General features: G+C 34.8%; 1 protein-coding gene across 4 annotated transcripts in view; it reads right to left on the bottom strand.

Moving 5' to 3' along the window:
- Window positions 1-4,067: 4,067 nt before the first annotated feature.
- LOC106135587 (AF4/FMR2 family member lilli) overlaps window positions 4,068-14,900 on the bottom strand; it is a 202,368-nt gene continuing 191,535 nt past the window's right edge. For all 4 annotated transcript variants that reach the window (XM_060950203.1, XM_060950201.1, XM_060950202.1 and 1 more), the window contains exons 18-22: window positions 14,585-14,694; window positions 12,319-12,466; window positions 11,360-11,456; window positions 8,973-9,249; window positions 4,068-8,632 (exon numbers count right to left, since the gene is read on the bottom strand). In XM_060950203.1, coding sequence (XP_060806186.1) covers window positions 8,517-8,632; window positions 8,973-9,249; window positions 11,360-11,456; window positions 12,319-12,466; window positions 14,585-14,694 — 748 coding nt within the window. In that variant the 3' untranslated portion in view covers window positions 4,068-8,516. The remainder of the gene's footprint in view (window positions 8,633-8,972; window positions 9,250-11,359; window positions 11,457-12,318; window positions 12,467-14,584; window positions 14,695-14,900) is intronic.

Genomic DNA, 14,900 nt, shown 5'->3' on the forward strand with positions numbered 1-14,900 from the left:
TACTCATTACTCTATATAATAAAAACATCCACTACAAAACATAATTTAGAATATCATTAACTTTAGCGCTATTATCATAAACATTATGCGATTTCGTTTGTTTTATACACTATTTCTCACTTTGTTTCTCGGGATATTTTTGATCATTGACTCGTAATCTTCTTGAATGAACCCGATTCATTGCGAATTAATCAATTTCATTATAAATAAGATTACTTTAATTATGTCTTTAGCGGACCCAGGCTCTAAAGCATTTTCAACTTAGGGTGCAACTGGGGATACGATAGATAAAAGATAGAGCAAATATGGTATCACATTTTTTTTAATAATTTCAATTTATCTTTCTAGATATACTCGTATAGGTACGTAATGTTCTTTATGGAGTTCGTCGTAAAAATCATGATTAAAGATATCCCGTCATAATTATTTGGCTAAGCGAGACGACACGTACTTGGGAGTGAACCCGCGGGAAGAAATACGTACATAAAGTAGTAATTGAGACCAAATTGCACTTAGAATGTATCGCAATCTCTTGGCACTTCGTCTTAATCTAATGTCTGACAGTTGAAGACAACTAAACGGGACCATAAGCCTGCTAATTTATTATATTTCTATCGTATTTTTTTGTTACACATTAACTACTAATTAAAAGTTTAGAAAAACCCATGTCCACTAATAATAAAGACCTGCCCATTTTTTTTTCAACTTGTTTTTAGTTTTGATTAATAATGTTAGTAATTTAAGTTTTATCCATGAGATCCTTAATATCGATGCCCTTTAATTTCAAAAGACGTATTCACGGCAAATCTTGGCAGCTTAAACTACGTAGTGGTTCTCAGAAAATAGCATATCATAATTGCTCCGTTGGTAAATAACAAGGTGATATACTTTTCTTGTGACCCACTGTACATTGTGTGAATGGTTCAATGCAATATGTATGAATTAAAATAAATTAGCAGGCTTCTACCCTAGGCAATAGGCAGGGTAACATTGACATTACAGCTAATTGATGGCAATACGCCCAAGTTAAACACGGTAAAATTGAAAAATAAAACACGCCACATACACCCAAGATCAAATTATTATCTAAGCACATTACCTAAAGCGTTTAATATGAAAACTATATCTGTCGCGTGCAGTAGATAAACATCGGATATACAACTTACTCGTTCATAAAATATATATTATTATAACGTCGAGAATTTGAACTTAGTGTACGTATAGAGGAAAGCCTGTGTACAGCTCAGAGCTACCCGGAAATAACTATACATCTCATAAACTCGAATCACAAAAGCAAATGCACTAAATCTTATTGCCACACTTAATTTTATTGCTACGACGACACATATACCGATCTACGTATAATGTAAATATATTCAATTATACAACATTCAATAAAAAGAAATATTGTTTAAAAGTTATTGCATTTAGTAATATAAATCATAGAGGGGTTATCAGTTAAATAGTCTTTTCTATTAGGTGCGTAGTGTACAGTGCTCGACACGAAAAGGGAGACACCGAAACTATTTGAAACAATATTTGTATCTCGCAATCGCGTATCCGAACAAGAGATTCCAACTGAAAGAGGCTAAACAATCTCTCACTAAGGCACAATTTAAATTTCCATTTGAACTTTATCCCTTAAACAATGAATTCAATTCCCCTCCTAAGAATTACTGGTTAGCTGTGGATGTCGTCTCCCGTCTGATGTGGTTAGCTTTGGAAAAAACGGCAACATGAGAAAGGGCCACATCATTATTTGAAGTAAAGGGATCAACTATAAACATTATGCTCTATCTTGCATATCGTCATCCGCCATTATATTCACCATCGTTACTGACAGGCGCCTCATTCATTTTTTCATCTTTCTTCAATATAGGATTCCAAACTGGGCATGTTCTTAGTTATTCCTTTTTTTACTACTTTCGATACCCTCTCAATACTTTCACGTCTCAACTTTCAAATGACGTTGCAAAAATGTGTACACAAATCGATTATAAGCTATTTAGAATATGATTGCGTCAGGTTTTAGAATTCATGTTTTATGTACATTTGTGTTTTGTATAAAACAATTGTAAAAAATGCTAAGCCACTAATTTCTTGTTCTTCAGACATTGGAATTGATCCTATTTTACACTCATTTAGTACTTTGAAATTATTTGACATTTTAATTCACACGCCAAATTTAAGTTTTCTTTACAAAATTAATGTACAAGCGTGATACTTTACTAGATTTTCTTAATGATTGGTACGTCTAGTTTAATATGAATGTAGGAATTAGGGCATCACTCGAAGGTAAATTTACAAATTTGGTCTACAAGTAGAAAGTAGTGTATCTGTCTATAGTTGATACCCAGTCATATAAATTTCTTAGTTACATTTGTATTTGGAATATTTAAATCAGTTTATTTTATCAAAAATTAATTGAATTGTTGTTTTACAGATGTCCATTTGGCTGTATAAATTATATTTTGATCAACATAATTATATTATTTTAATATTATTATATTTAAATTAAATATTCTTGTTTATTAATTTTCAAATACTCAATCGTACACCTCAAATACTGGATATCACTTTAGACCCGTTTTAGGAGCGAATAATGTATTGCGAGCGAATGTATTGCTGGGTTCAGACTACGGCCTAACTATATCTATCGTATACAAAAGCGTGTTAGGCAGTACACTTATTATGTACTTACTTACCTAAGTGTGTAGCGAGCCTAACGCCTAAGTGTGAGCTTGCAGCGGCACTAAATAAGCGTTGTTATTTTTTTTTTGTTCAATAATTTATAACTTTAGTGACCATACAAAACCGTATCATATAAACAGCTTTTCTCAAATTGAGAGGAGTTTTAAAATACCACTCGATCTATTTCTGTACTCATTGTAGGAACAAAAGGAAAAGCAATTATGTTTTGCATCAAATATATGTCAGGCGGGTTAATGTTAAAAGGCAACCGACTAAGAAACATTGCCAAATATTACGCACAACATACATACATACATACATAAAATCACGCCTCTTTCCCGGAGGGGTAGGCAGAGACTACCTCTTTCCACTTGCCACGATCTCTGCATACTTCTTTCGCTTCGTCCACATTCATAACTCTCTTCATACAAGCTCGGCGGTTTCGGGTACTTTTGACCTGACCCTTTACCAGGACGTCCTTAATTTGATCAAGATACGTTCGTCTAGGTCTTCCCACTCCGACCTTTCCCTCCACACTCTCCTTGTATATCTGCTTAGTCAACCTGCTTTCATTCATCCTCTCCACATGACCGAACCATCTTAACATACCCTTTTCTATTCCTGTAACTACATCTTCTTTCACATCACAACATTCCCTTATCACGCTGTTCCTTATCCTGTCACTCAATTTCACACCCATCATACTCCTTAACGCTCTCATTTCCACTGCATTTATTCTGCTTTCATGCTTCTTTTGCCATACCCAACTTTCACTCCCATACATTAATGTCGGGACCAACACGCCCCTGTGCACAGCCAGTCGAGCCTTTTTGGATAGTTTCTGACTGCTCATAAAGGCATGCAAAGCTCCATTCTCCATTTACGCACAACGTTTGCAAATAATTGAACTGAATTCATATTTTTTGCATGTACATTTAGCTATTTTGAAAGATAGTTACTTCTGTACCTTGCCTTTGAGTAAATCATACTTTATCTGTATTTTGTGCACAGAATTTTTTTTAAACAATAATTTTACTGGTAAGCATAATAATAAACTTCACATTTATTTCAATGTGATCGCAGTTTTTTCTTAGACACTGTATAGAGCTCAACTAGTCTAGTGCTCATGAAGAACTGAAATACAAAATCTTTGTGAACAAGTAAATGTCATTCAACTGTCAATTTATTTTTTTCTGATAGATTTATGATGGAGAATTAACTGTCGGCCAAATTAATAAACATTATAAGCAGTTATCGATTAAAAACTGATTTTTATCATCATCATTATTATCTTTCTTTATTCCTATTGCAAAATAAGTTTGAAACTTAAAAAAATAATAATAAGAAAATAAGGTAAAACAAAAAAAAAACCAAAATAATCATACATAAAAATTAATGTATTCTATTCCATAACATAAGGTATAGTTACACAAATAATAAAATTAAAGGAAAACAAATTTATACATAATCCTTAATGCAAATTAAAAAAACAAATTATACACGCTATCAACACAAGATACTAATATAAAAAGAAAAACAGTATTTTACAATTTCCTAAAAATCATCTACAGCCTAACTATCCAGCGCAACTTACTCGTTCGACTTACATTAGGATTTAGACAATATGGTTTAGATTATAGGACTCGTTCCAATTGTGATTTGATTTTATTTTTGTTTTTTAAGATTCATGTGCGTAAATCATATGCCGCACGGGGCGACAACAATTATCAAAATTAATACCTTAATAAAATAAATACAATTGCTATTAAAGAACATAGGGGGAATATATAGGGATACTGACGAAAATTGAAAAGGCTTATTTTCTTTCTCTCTCGATCATTTTTGTGATAGACAGAGAGAGAATTATAAGACATATGCCTTGCCAACGATCGTGACTGACCCCGAATTGAATTGATTAAAAAGGTGAGCCTTAAAATAATACTAGCAAACAAAACATAATGAAGAATAATTACAGTCAAATTTAGAACTAAAATAACAAAAAATTCAAGTACATCGTTGTAAGTAGCTAAAGAGCTACTCAGGTGAAATTTTGTCAACTTAACGAATAAGGTTTATAATAACGAAAATAAAAAAAAGGGTAACCACTTTTGAAACAAGGAATGCGGCCAATTAAGTCTAGCTACGAAGATAAGGCTAGTACAACTGAAATACCAATAATGGCAACAATACATGGTTATGGGCCCAGCTAAACTGAACCCTGAAATTCGTATTAGCGATTTAAAGATCAACAGTGCCTTCCTTGGATGGAATCTTTAACATTTCATTCAAATTAATTTCAGTTTCACTTCATATTATTTGAAAATTTTGAATTTTTAACCCGTGCGAATCGCGCCATTTTTCGGAAATTAACCTAAATTTATAACGCTGAAATTGCTGAATATAACTCAAATTCGTAGCCAGAACTAATGCACACCGCAATTTTCAAAATTTAAGTAAACTTCGCTTTAAGGTAAACGATAATGGAACATTATATAAATCAACTAAAATAATTAAAAAAAAAAAAAACCATTTGTGCGGGAAGTAAGTACCAATAAGTTTGTGATGCTATTGCGTACGCGTGGTACGGTTTAAGTAGAGCACTGCAAGCTCCTCTACTATTCAATTCTTAACGAACCACATCAGATCACGCCACACCTCGTTACACGCGCTCACACCATAACTGACCTCTATTTTATCATTCCTCAACTTAACATTAAATATATAGTTTACAACATAAATTAAAATAGAGTGAAAACTACACATTCCTAACAATATTACTATGTACAAGGCATCTCTTGTCACTCCTTAATTTTAAAAACATGTGATGTGTCGGCCCGTCGACCTCTTTCTTACTATAAACGTCCATACAAAAATCTATCTGGCACTAACATGTATATTCATTACAAAATGTATAATATATTATGTATATACAATCACAACTTAAATTTGATAAACAACCAAGAGGAAATATATAACTTATACTGTTCATTGGTGTTACTGTGATTTGTTTACAGTATTAACGTGGGCGTGTCTTGTACTCTTTATTATAAGTAAAATTAAAACAAAACTTATCTGTTATTAAATCGATCGATTTTTAGCCGATTTGTTCAATGTTTTCTTCGATTTATCAATTCTTTTTTTTTGTTAAGTTTCTAGCTTTTCTAATAGAGTATTATTGTCACTCCAAAGTACTTTGAGAGTACAGAGTGTGAAACGTCTGTAACCATTGATAGCCTACACCATTTTTTTTGTCCCCGAATCATTTGATATGTATACGAAAAAATGTTCTGACGTTATGACGGGGCAGCGATTTGCTCAAACATTGTTCATCACATCATATCTACATAGGAACATTCGTAACGTATAAAATTGTTCTACGCCAACAAATTATTATGACATTGTAGTACCTAGGATTCTGTACCATAGTTTATTTATTAAGATATCTGAAATAAGATAAACAAAGAAATCACGTGACAACTCATCCGGCTAATGGCAATCTGAAAATCACGTGGTTTTCTTTGTTTACCTTTTTTAAACACCAAGTTAACAAAATATAGTAACTTTAAATCATAATACCATTATATTGCATCGAACGATGAATCTTGTCCGCTTATCGGATGCGTCCGGAGAAAAATAACTCCTTAAAATATTAACTTTCATACCGAATTCATTCATTAATAAAGCGACAGAAGATTATTGCGAAACACTAAGAAGTGATCCCATACATGTTGAGATATCATATACTCGATTGGCCCGCGCGTTCAGAAACGCCATTAAATCATGTTACGCTAACAGCAATTCGTATCGTGATCCCGTAAGATACATTCCGAAGAGTGGGTTAAAAAAACACTTAAGATATGATTACTCTATCACTTAAAGTTAGCGAGACGATCCGCCGTTGCCAGGCAACGGATAGCATTATGTACAGTTTCTTACAAATTTTACAAGTTATTTTGTATTTTTGGTCATCGTTTTGGGAAGGGAACTTTGTAGAACACAAAGCGCAATCGCCATTGTTCATTTCCGGTTCCGGTATATTTTGTTCTCAGGCTTAGTCTTTTGACTTTGACATCATTTAGTTGTTACTTGTCTATTCGTTTAGACAAAGACAGAGTCAATCATCGATTAAGGATGTATTTTACATAGAAAAAGGCGGACGGAATGTGGCTTGAAAAAGTGAAGCATCGTAATGGCGGCGTTGTACGCATGTGTGAGTGACAGAAAACTTGCCGTTCCGTGAGATAATCTATGATGCATCTTTGACATAATGGCGGCCGAATGTCACACTAGTGGTAGTGGGTGCGTGATGTAAGTATATATACTATTAGTGCTTCAGTTTGCCGTATGTAAAACTCAGTCCGCCTTTTTTCTACGCCCTTTAGCATCGACAATATACAAAATCATTTGCTTGTATGTCCTCGCAATGATAAAAATAAACTAAAACAATTTGGAAGATTTACGCGTACAAAAATACTTTATTTAAACTCATTTTGAAATTCGCATTTGTGTTCATGAAAAACAATTTAAAGTTAACATTAAATTTCACGAAGAATTTATGACATTTATCAATAATTATTAAAATACTAAATTATTACATTATTATTTGCCTCAAGTCCCTTGTTTGATTCTTGTATTAAAGTCTAAACAGCAAAATAAAAGTTATATTATATTAAATCGTTGTTCTTTCAATACTTATTGACTTTTCTTTTTAAGTATGCTGTACACCTTGCTGGTTAGACTTATTCCATTACGGTAAAATAACAAGATCTCATTCAAGAATAAACATTATATTCGCTGCATAAACAAGTACAAATACATTAAAATTGGATTTAAAAAAAAAGAGTTTTCAATAACTTTTCCTATAAAAAATAAAACGAATCATGAAAAACTAAACTCTATACATCTTTCAAATTTTGTTTTTATATTTGCTGTATGTTGTTGAAAAGTGCTCCTGAATCAACTAAAATATTTGTACTTGATTTCAATCGAATAAAGATAAAATATAGAATATATATTATATAGAAGTGGCGACATTGGTTGTCGTGATTTGATACATTATTTAAATCATACAGTGCAATGTCAACAGTAAAACAGAAAAATATCTGCAAAGATTCAACTAATACACAATAATTAATAAAAATAAAAGACCCAAAAAATAATTCATATGGCAGATACACATTATGGTTGAATTAATTTGTAGCCCACTGTACAATGGGTGATTTTGTTAATTTATATGATTTTTTGATAAAAATCTCTTAGTATAAAATTCAAAGTTCATTGCGCCATAGCTGTATATATAGCTAATATACGATTTACAGTCCCAAAAATGATCAAAATAAATTTGCATTTCAAAAAAAATCAGGCAATCTATTTAGGTTAGCTATAAAAAAATTCTACTTGCTCATACAGTTCATTGCATTCGACCATTATCAAAGTCGTATATCAACTTAGATCATTAACATACAACTAGCCAAATATGGTAATTGATAAAATCAAAAATACAATTAGACATTAAGTTTTGAAGATTGATACATCCGGTATTTATTTTTATTTCGACATGTAACCACGATAATATCGTCGACAATGGTCGACGTTTTTAACTTTTGATCGACATGAAAGTCACACTTATAGCTTTTCATCCGCCTAAGTGTCATAGCTTGAAATCGACTAATGCGTCACGAGTTTGCATTTAAATCGACATAAATTTTACACATTTTCGACATCCGTGTCGCACTTTAAACACGTCTTTGACATAATTTTGTCACACATTTTGTTCACATGAAATGTCACAGTGTCCGCCGTGCGTGCGTCCGCTAGGCGTACGGTCACTGATGCGCGCTCTTCAACAAGGAGATGGCGTATCGCACGTATTGGACAAGATGGCGGAACGTGGACGATAGAGAGAGCGGCCCGCATTTGCGATCGACGGCTATGAACAGGTCTGGAAGAAGAAATGTTAAAGTTAGTTGTAATTGTTGCGAATCTAATTTATATGACAGTTTAGCTTTATTATAAGATTATGGAGATCATTAAACATAATAGATGATATGATATATGAGATCGATAAACATAAAAATGTGAGCCTTAGGTATTTCAACAATGTTATTAAATTGAAAACTAAATCGCTAAATGTTCAATATTTGGGGTCAATCAGAATAAAATAGTTCCACATTCGACTCGAGTGGGGATCAAATTCAAACTTAGGGATTTAATAGGGGCAACATTATTGTGTTGGAGGAACTGAAAAAATTATATCCATATATTGGAAAAATGTGACCAACCTTGATTAGCCCTGAGCCTGCACAAGCAGTCGGCCTGCTCCCACAGGTCGTGCGCGACGTACAGGAACGTGTAGTACTTGGTGAGCTGCAGCAGCGCGTGGTGCGCGTGCGCCGGCACCGAGTGCGTCAGCGAGCAGTAGCCCGAGGACGCGGCCGAGCCCGCCGAGCCCAGCGAGCCCAGCGAGCCCGCCGAGCCCAGGGAGCCCAGCGAGCCCACCGAGCCGCCCGGCGACGGCGTGGGCGACAGCGGCGACGCCGCCGCCTCCGCGCACGCCGGCTGCGCCCCAACAGAACACACACGTTACTCTTTGTCAACTTCCGCGTTCAGTTATACAATTCGAATGTGGACTGTACTGTATGTGTCAAATATAAAATTTTACCACGAAAAGGTAGTTTCTATAGTAAAAATAATAAAAAACACAATTTTTTCCTCAATAAACAAGGGATTATTTTTTTATTTAATAAAATGTAATTAAATATTCCACCCTCAAGTCACGTCATAATAAACACCAATCAAAATGCGTGACGTCACGCGTTGCAATACAAAATTTTTTGCTGTCAAGTACAATGGCGTTTGTTGATATTTGGATCATATTATTACTGTGATTTCCGTGCAACTTTTTCGAAGTTTGCTCGATTATCTTCTTGAATAAATTCTCCCATAATGGAAAGTAATATATTAAGGCAGATAGTTAAATTTTAACTATCTGCCTTAATATATTACTATTACGTTAAAATTTGCCAAGAATTGATTGCTTTACGGTGGCTTATTTCTTCGCAACTAATAGTAACTTCTGCTCTGCTGAATTTAGAAATGTGAAGACATTCATGTAAGTAATATACTCAAGATAAATTATTATAGTAATAGTACCTATTTTTAAACTCGATAAGGTAAAGTATAAGGTAAAAATAAAATAATATGATTTTGAGGTTATTTTTTATCTTTTTAACAAATTGTTTCATTTATAGTTTATTAGTATATATATATATATGTGTTATATATATATATCTATATATATAAAACTCTTCCGTTACTGAGTGACTGACTGACAGACAACGCACAGTCGAAACTACTGGTCGTAGACAGCTGAAATTTGGAATGTAGGTTCCTTGGGATATGTAGGGGAGCACTAAGAAAGGATTTTTGGAAATTCAACCCCCAAGGGGGGAAAAGGGGTAAAAACGTTTCTATGAAAAATCTTATTCCTTGGGTTTATAAACTTGAAACTTGGCATGAACACGTACATAGGCAAGTAAATATGTTTGACATTATAAGTTTTTTCAAACTACCCTCCAATCGTGATTTAGGGGGTGCGATTGGGTGACTGATTTATTAACGCACAGCCGAAACCGCTCGGTATAGGAGTCTGAGATTTTGAACAGAGGTTCCTTTAGTAACATAAGTGAGCACTAAGAAGGGATTTTTGAAATGTCAACCCCCAAGGGGGGGAAACGGGATAAACTGAGCCGGGGCTGCGGGAAAGTTCTAACGAGATACCGTGGCCCCGGAACGCAAAGGGCGACTGAAGGAACGAGGTGGGTTTTAGTCAGTAAAAGTCTGACACTCCCTTCCGTTCCACCCAGAGCGGGAGAGGTCATTTGATGATTTCCCATCCTTAAAAAAAAAGACTTTGTATGACAACTTTCAGTCGTCTCTTTAACATACATAATTATGTACATACATGCATAACATTAATAACATCACGCCTTTAAATCCCTATTTTGTGTTAACACTACCCATACAAACAGCTAAAAGGAAACAAGTGAAGAGACGAAATTTGTCCGCATCCATTTTCACCTAAATTCTTAACGTTAATGAGATTTACTTTTTATTATCAGGTCAACCTAATAGCCTCACATGTACGTATAACTTCGTAAGAATTTTCTTTCAACTCCTAACCGTTGAGGAGTTGTACCTACCTTCCATCATCAGCTCATTCACATGGGATGATGACTATCAGACTATATTTGTTTACACATGTAATCGATAAACTCCGAAACTACTGAATCGATTTCAAACATTCACCATTAGAAAGCTACATCATCCCTGAGTAACACAGGCTATATTTAATTCCAGTTGTAACAAGATTTCAGCCTGTGGAAGAAAAAGCCCTGTCGAGATCATTAAAAAACGCTATATATAACCGAATTACACGTGGGCGAAGCCGCGGGCGTAAAGCTAGTATATATATATACATATACCTCGTATACCGTTGGTTTGTATATTTTGGACTGACCAAACACAAACAAATATAGACAATTGCTCTACTGAAAACTGTGTATAAAATTGAATTATAAAATCAATAAAGAGCTACTATAAATTTCTATAAAGTTAATTGATCGACATAATCTTCTTCAAATAATTATAGTACGACAATAAAGCTTACCTTCTGTTGATACTCTTGAACAATCTTGTTGTACTCCTTAACTTCACGATTGTACATTTTGAACATGCGCAGGTACAGAAGGGCTTGCACTCTTAGGCTGTAATACAAAAATAACATTTATAAGCCAATCGATAAGGTCGAAAATGTAAAAATGTGCTAGAAAAATACCACCTTCCAATTTATGTCTACGATAAACAAGTGGTATATTTATCTACGTGGTCGAATGTACAGACGCCTGCAGATAATCTTGACCCCTCTCTGATGTTGGTTTGTATGAAGTCATGTGTCTTGGGCACAGACAAGTCTTCCTATCCATACGTCTGATACTTATCAGCAGCAGCGCAGCGGTAGTACGCTTGTCTGTGACGCCGGAGGTCCCAGGTTCGAATCCTGGCCAGGGCATGATGAGAAAAGAACTTTTCTGATTGGCCTGGGTCTTGGATGTTATTTATATTATTACAAAATATAGTATCGTTGAGTTAGTATCTCGTAACACAAGTCTCGAACTTACTTCGAGGCTAACTCAATCAGTGTAATTTGTACATATATATATATATTTATTTATTATTTACTTTTACTTAGATGGTGTACTTTTATATGTGGCCTACTGTACATAAAGAGTAGCCAGTCGCGTCTTAAGCTTAGCCATATTCCTTCAAAGTCCACTATATATTTCTATAATAATTTAAACGTCCTCGCGAAAGACCGGGTCAAGATTACCCCCTTATTCTGACCAGCTTGCACCCCTACAACAGGGGTTGAGTAATTCACTGAGAGATTTTTAGTTAGGGTGGTATATTACCTATTATATTCAGCTCATATAACCGGAAGGTTAGTAATCCATGGGTGGCTGTCCTATAGTTTGTATGTAGCCTACTGCTCCGTGACCACGGATCATAGAAACATAATTCAAAACGTCAGAAACATAATAAAGGCACGTTATTATGTATGTATTTTACCTGAGTATATCCAGTTTGTTAAACGTAGAGTGCGGCGAGGCGCGATACCTCTGCGGCATAGAGTGTATAGACTTGATGTACTCTATGGTCTCGCGGTACACTGTGAACGCGCCCTTGGAATCCAGCTCCCGCAGTTCCAGTACTCGCCCTGGTAAATAGATAAGAGATACTTAGCCTCAGAGTTAAAAAAAATTATATTGCGCAGACAGCAGAAATGATGCAATATCTCTAAAGACAAGGAATTTTAAGACAGTTATTGTTAATATGGTATAACTCGCTTTAACTTACTTATAGCTCTTGTAAGAAGTGTAGTTATAAAAGTTATTTATTCCTACAGAAGATAGAAAAGAGGAGAGAAATAATCATTTAAAAATCACTATATTATTCAACATAAAATTAAGAACATATATAAGAACAATAAAAATTATTTTTGACATATCTCTAATAAACAACATCATGGCAACCGTTGCTATGGCGCATACCAAGAAGGTTGCCTACACTCATCATTTTCAAATATTATTAAGATTAGTCACTTAAAAATTTTGATTTTAAGATAAATTCAGTCAGAAAAGTATCGGGAATGGATTATTTATTTATGGTTCCAAATTCAAATTTTTGTTTTTTTTGTTGTTGTTAGATTGGCACAACTGTTTTCCATTTTGGCGCGGAGTTTGAGTTGCATCTGTTGTTTACATTAAATACAGTGCTATTTTTAGTTATATCATATCTAGTGTGTATTGCTAATTTCATAATGGATAAAAACATCGAACAAAGAGTTTGTCTTAAATTTTGCATTGCCAATGGAATATCGTGTTCGGAGTCACTGAAAATGTTACAGAAGGCTTACGGTGAATCGACTTTATTAAAAACTCGTGCTTATGAGTGGTACAAAGCGTTCAAAAGCGGTCGAGATGTGATGGAAGATTTGCCTCGCTCTGGTAGGCCATCAACGTCTGCAACTGAAGTTAACATCGCAAAAGTGAAGGAAATAGTGACTGAAAATCCTCATTCAACTTTGAGAGAGATAGCCACCGAACTTTCTGTATCTCACGAGTCGATCCGTACCATTTTAACTAATAATTTGGGTATGAAACATGTTGCCGCTCGGCTAGTCCCAAAAGACCTGAATTTTTTTCAAAAACTCAATCGCATTAGAGTCGCTGAGGACATGCTAGAACGAGTCAATTCCGACCCAACATTCATGAAACGCATTGTTACTGGTGACGAGACGTGGGTTTACGAGTTTGACATGCAAACTAGTCAACAAGCTTCGGAGTGGCGCCTTCCAACTGAACCGAAACCGAAAAAACCACGCCAAAGTCGTTCAAAAGTCAAAGTCATGTTGACTGTTTTCTTTGACTATCGCGGTGTTGTGCACTCGGAATTCTTGCCGGAAGGTCAAACGGTAAATAAGGAATATTATTTGAGTGTTATGCGGCGTTTAAGAGAGCAAATCCGACGAAAAAGGCCAGATTTGTGGAAAGAAAATTCTTGGATTTTGCACCATGATAATGCACCTTCGCACAAGGCCATCATTGTGAACGAATTTTTAACCAAACACTCAACAAATACCATCGAGCAACCACCATATTCACCAGATATGGCTCCAGCCGACTTTTTTCTTTTTCCTAAACTCAAATTACCACTTCGTGGCACCCGTTTTCAATCGGTAGAAGACATAAAAGAGAATTCGCGGCGAGAACTGACCTCAATTCCGGAAACAGCGTTTAAAAAATGTTTTGATGATTGGATTATTCGTTGGCGTAAGTGTATCGTTTCTAAAGGAGCATATTTTGAAGGTGATAAAATAAATTTGGATGAATAACAAACAGTTTGTGTATTATTGATCTTTTCCTGCTACTTTCTTGACAGAGTAGTATAAGTACTTTTTTATTATATGTGTAGAGATATTCGTAAAGATATTTATTAACATTTTTACCATAATCATTTTTTTTTAATTACGCCGGGTATAAGGAAGCTGTAATATATTTCTAGAAACACTGTAAAAAAACTCTATATTTTAAACATCGGATCATTCGTTTTGACTAATAAATTCGATTCGACTGACAGAGAATGCTTTAAAGCATCAAGTCCACCTGTTTATACATTATTTAACATTTAATTTAAAAAAAAAGCGACACGCCAATTTGAACATTTATCGCGGCGTAAAAAAGTCTTTCAACATATAATTAAAAAAAAAACGACATTCGAATATCGATATTTATCGCGCCATAAAAACGTCACTATATATGCGCGTGCGACTAACCCGTGAGCACGAAGCAGAGCACGGACTCCAGGTACAGCATGACGCGCGCCAGCGGCTCCTGCTCGCTCACGGCCGCCTGCCGCAGCCGCGTCGCCTCGTCCAGGTAGTACCTGCGGGCGTTCATACATATTTATGAATATATGTTTTACTTTATTAATGTTTACTTACACTAATATGTATATTAATGAATATATAAGTGCCGTGTGGTTCCCGGCACCATTACAAAAAAGAATAGGACCACTCCATCTCTTTCCTATGGATGTAGTAAAAGGCGACTGAGGGATAGGTTTATAAACTTAGGATTCCTCTTTTAGGC

The sequence above is a fragment of the Amyelois transitella genome, chromosome 21 (genome assembly GCF_032362555.1).
Source record: "Amyelois transitella isolate CPQ chromosome 21, ilAmyTran1.1, whole genome shotgun sequence".
NCBI classification, from domain to species: domain Eukaryota; kingdom Metazoa; phylum Arthropoda; class Insecta; order Lepidoptera; family Pyralidae; genus Amyelois; species Amyelois transitella.